This window comes from Lactuca serriola, chromosome 7 (genome assembly GCF_051521515.1).
Source record: "Lactuca serriola cultivar US96UC23 chromosome 7, Lser_US96UC23_V15, whole genome shotgun sequence".
NCBI classification, from domain to species: Eukaryota; Viridiplantae; Streptophyta; class Magnoliopsida; order Asterales; family Asteraceae; genus Lactuca; species Lactuca serriola.
In genome coordinates this window covers 16940423-16944997 of record NC_136414.1, presented here as the reverse complement: position 1 = coordinate 16944997, position 4575 = coordinate 16940423, and the positions used below count along the sequence as shown (strand labels likewise).

The 4575-nt window shown below is 33.9% G+C and overlaps 1 protein-coding gene across 1 annotated transcript; it reads right to left on the bottom strand.

Moving 5' to 3' along the window:
* Positions 1-3062: 3062 nt before the first annotated feature.
* Positions 3063-4123, bottom strand: LOC145062305 (uncharacterized). The gene is made up of 3 exons (XM_079009923.1): positions 3982-4123; positions 3754-3835; positions 3063-3653 (listed from the first exon to the last, which is right to left on the bottom strand). The coding sequence occupies exons 1-3, from the start codon at positions 3994-3996 to the stop codon at positions 3199-3201; spliced, it is 552 nt and encodes a 183-aa protein (XP_078866049.1). The 5' UTR covers positions 3997-4123; the 3' UTR covers positions 3063-3198.
* Positions 4124-4575: the final 452 nt, after the last annotated feature.

Here is a 4575-nt window from a genome sequence, read left to right as displayed (position 1 = left end):
ATGGAAGAGTTTAGGGCATAATATAACTCCTTTTAGGAGTTTACGGCCCTGGGACCATATCCCTTGGAGATTACGGCCGTAATCTCCCTTAGGAGGGTGTTTTTGGTGTTTTCAAGTCCCTAATTTAACTAGGAACTAAACTAGGCTATTGTACAGGCTTTAGAAGAGTTTATAGCACCATTTGGCACTATTGTTTGGAGTTCACGGTCCTGGAACTTCTTGGGCCGTGAACACCTTACTCTTGGTGTTCTAATGGTGTTTGCTAGTCCTAAACTCATTAGGGTACATGTCTAAACTAGTCTCATGGCTTAAGGAAGGCTTTTAGGGTGTTTTGGCACCTAAAAATGGAGTTCACGGCCCAAGAACATCCTTGGCCATGAACTCACTTCTAGCCTTTGTTTCTTAATGATTTTGTGGTCTAAACATGTCATGGTAGTTTCTAGGTTGAGTTCCAAGGCTTGAAGAGACATTGGGCACACTTTGGCCCTTATAAAAGAGTTTACTCCCCAAGGTGTTCTTGGGCAGTAAACTCTCAGATCTTAGTGTTTTCCTATGATTTCTAGTGTATTAAGCATATAAGAAGCTTTAATACAACACTAGATAGAAGTATTCACTTTCCAGAATGAAAGTCCGAAGATCCTTGAGAGAGAATTCGACTTTTCTGTAGTTGGAAATGTAACTAATGAATAAATATGGTTCAGAATCCTATATATAGTCCTGGGATTTTTGGCAGAAAATATTTTATTCACAAAATGAACTCTAATATCATAGGGTTTTGAAATAACAGTGTTGCACAAAATCCTAGTGCATCCACTCTCCTGATATCTCCTTAAGTGTAAATCCTGAAATACTCAAACTTATACCCAAAAGTCTGGAAATTCTCTGTAACTGATCTAACTTCTATTGATTTGATATGGTTTGTACGGAATAGAAATTCTGGGTTGTCACAGTTTTGGTCTCTAGAAGAACTTTGAAACATGCGGTGCATTTGACATAAACCAGCAACTTTAGGAGATGTTCCAAGAGCAAGCTAGGCAAGAACGATTCGATATCGTTAAGTCCCTCATGGCATGTAAACTACAAGAGGGAGCTTCTGTGTGTGCGCACATCTAAAAGATGAAGTCGTACATAGACAGACTTGGGAATCTAGGTGTAGGGCGACAAATAGTTTGTTTCGACAATTAATTTCTTTTCGATGGAGAATGATTATTTTCAACTCAATCATTAGTTTGTTTTAGAAAACATGTCATATTAAAAATAAAGAAAATTCATGAAATGACCAAATTATAGGGTGTTAAGTATTTATTTGGATGAAAAAAAAATCTGGTCAAAACCTTGGAAAAGAAGATTTATAGGAGTTTGTTTAAATTTTAATATTATTTTATTAGTGATTAATTGTACAATTAGCTTAATGATTTGGACGTCTTAAAAAAGTATTATTATTTTATTCAATCTATTTTTAGAAATAGTGCTATTTATTTTATAAGATAGTAAAGATATATATATATATATATATATATATATATATATATATATACACACACACACTAGCCGTCTACCCGCGCAAAGCGGCGGACGGCGAATAATTTGATCTCTTTAGAGTTAAAACCATTTTGCGTTCACTTCGAGAAATAAATATTAAATGACATCTATTTTTCAAAAGCATTACCATACCATATTAAGGGGGTGTTTGGCTAAGTTTTTTTAAAACAACTTATTAGGTTCCACATCACTATAAGTTAAAAAGTGTTTGGATTAAAATAACTTATTCCGGTGGGGAACCTCTAATACGTCATTTTTTTCATAAGTTACCCTACACTTACTTGTTAACTTATAAGCTAATAAACTAATAAGCAATAAGCTTTTTTGCCAAACACCCCCTAAATGGTTATTATTTCCATTTATACATACCCAAACCACTTGTACTATTTATCGTCTTTTTTTTTTCGTTTTCCTTAATTCCTTTATTAATTTAATGTCCTACTAAGTAAAATGCTAAAATATATAAATAATAGTTTATAAAAATAAACCTTTAGAATATCAGGTGTTGTGATTCAAAAGTCGATAAATAGGCCTTTGAGAATGCCAAAATACTTAGGTGTCAACTTGTTCATTGTGATTTTAAACCAAGTTTGGTCACAAATTAAAACATTTTCAACGATGGTATGTAATTCAAGGATTCATATTGATTTAGGTTCTTGAAGCCTTAAAATATTGAACAAAATCTATATAGAACCTTATTAGAAGGACAATAATCACCGTAATCAGGAAGTCCATGTGATGAAACTTGATATTATAAGGACCAATGATGAAAAAGGTTTCATTTTTAGACTAAACAAGATGAAAAATATATAAACTACCTTAATCATGTCAAATCTTGTGTTTAACCGTTCTTTATTGCAAAAGTAAGATGTCAAAATATACAAACTAATGATAACACAATGCTCTAACTGGCCCTCTTGGATTGATATCTTTGAACCTGCAAAGCCAACATATTAAAGAAACATAATAAAAGCTTTTAGGAACAAACCTGATATAATAAAGCCTTCACCCAATATATTTATAAGATAAAAATACAAAAAGTTAAAAATGATGAAATCAATTACAAGTAAAGATTAAAATAAAAACCTGTTAAGAAAGAGTCATTTGTAGGAGGGATATTTGAATCAACATGTATTTTATGATAGTTTCAAATTTTGAATTATTCAGGGAAGGAGATAGAATTTATTGAGAAATATAAGGATTCAAAACACATGTTAAAATTTAATATTATTTTATTAATAACTACTTCTACTATTAACTTAATAATTTGAACGTCTTAAAAAAATAATATTATTATATTCAATCTACTTTTAGAAATAATGGATTTCTTTTATAATATATATATATATATATATATATATATATATATATATATATATATATATATATATATATATAGAGAGAGAGAGAGAGAGAGAGAGAGAGAGAGAGAGAGAGAGAGAGAGAGAGAGAGAGAGAGAGAGAGAGAGAGAGAGAGAGAGAGAGAGAGAGAGAGAGAGAGAGAGAGAGAGAGAGAGAGAGAGAGTTTTGTAATCAATAATAAACAACTGTAGATACTCATAATAATAAGTTAATTACACATCTATTTTCATGAGTAAGTAGTAAGTAGTAACTAGTAAGTATCCATGACATACTATTAACCTCCACGTCGCCGCTTTACATTACGGAGCATCCTTGTGCATTTTCTTCACTATAATAATGATCACGACTTGCATTTCCGTTATACCCATGATCATATCCACGTACATGTCCATATCCAGACCCGTACCCATACCCGTATCCAGGTGGCTGTGGTGGTACCACGTAGCCTCCACCATGACACTCGCATCCATATCCGACCACATGGTAATTTGGTGGTGGATACCCAGACGCCATTCTTGCCATCTCCGGTTTTGGATCAGGTTTCTTGACAACCGGCGGCGCGTGATCTCCTTTTTCTTTGGGTTTATCGGCAGGCTTCGGGTCCTTCAGCTTTTCGGCAATTACATCTATCTTCTGAATCGAGTTTCCACCCTTGTAACAGAGTTTATCACGGATCTTCTCAGGGTTACCGCAAACGACCATGATCTTCACCTTGTTATTGTACACCTCGTATTCCTGATCCCTTATTTCTGTTTATTTCCATAAGCACAACATGACGAATTCAGCTTCATCGATTCATTGTATATAAGCAAATGCGTTTGTGGATTGAAAAAGGAATAAGTGACTGACCAGGGATTTTCCTGATGATTTTCTTAACCTTCTTGTAGCATTGGGAGCACTTGAGGTCAACATCCAGCACCATTATGGTTACCTTTTATAAATACAAGGTGAATAAACCATGATGAAAATGGGAGATGGAATTATATGCATCATGCATGCATAAACCCTATGGTAAAATGTGTGGAGATGAGTGATCAAAGGAAAGAATTAGAAAGAGAATTAATAGGAATGATGTACCTTCTCAGGAGCCATTGATGGTGCAGATGTTTGAGATCCGGTGAGAATTAAGTGAATGGAGGTTGAACTTAAAGTGTATGGAAACCAAGTAGCTAGCTAGAGAGGCATGCATTGATTATGTATCGTTGTCACTACATTTGGATGGAATCTTCCATGTTTTGGCCATGTCGACACACCAACACCCGCGTACGAACGCGGACAACTAATCATCTGTACTGGTGTCACTATATTTGATTACGATATACTTGTCGAAGTTAGAATAAGGCTCAAAAGAACAATCAAGGTATATATTTGAGCAAAGCAAATAACCAATCTGATTTTTTTAATTTTTCACTGCTTATTAAACGGTTATAAAAGTCATGTTCCCTAAAAAAGACCATCCTCAAGTAAATTTAGTCATGTTCCCTAAAAAAGACCATCCTCAAGTAAATTTAGTTAATAACCTGAATTAGGTTTTTTTTTTTTTTTTTTTTTTTTTGTGGGGGTGGGGGTGGGGAGTAACAGGCGATACATTAGAGGGAAAAAAAAAACCCTAGAGGGAAAAGCAGTAGAATAGTAGGCGATATATTTGAAACTAAATTAATTATGGTGATT

What these genes read in the sequence shown, in the direction of transcription:
- LOC145062305 (XM_079009923.1), bottom strand. An exon ending in AATCATCAGGAAAATCCCTG is followed by an intron (nt 3,654 to 3,753) that starts GTCAGTCACTTA and finishes GGAAATAAACAG; the next exon opens with AAATAAGGGATCAGGAATAC.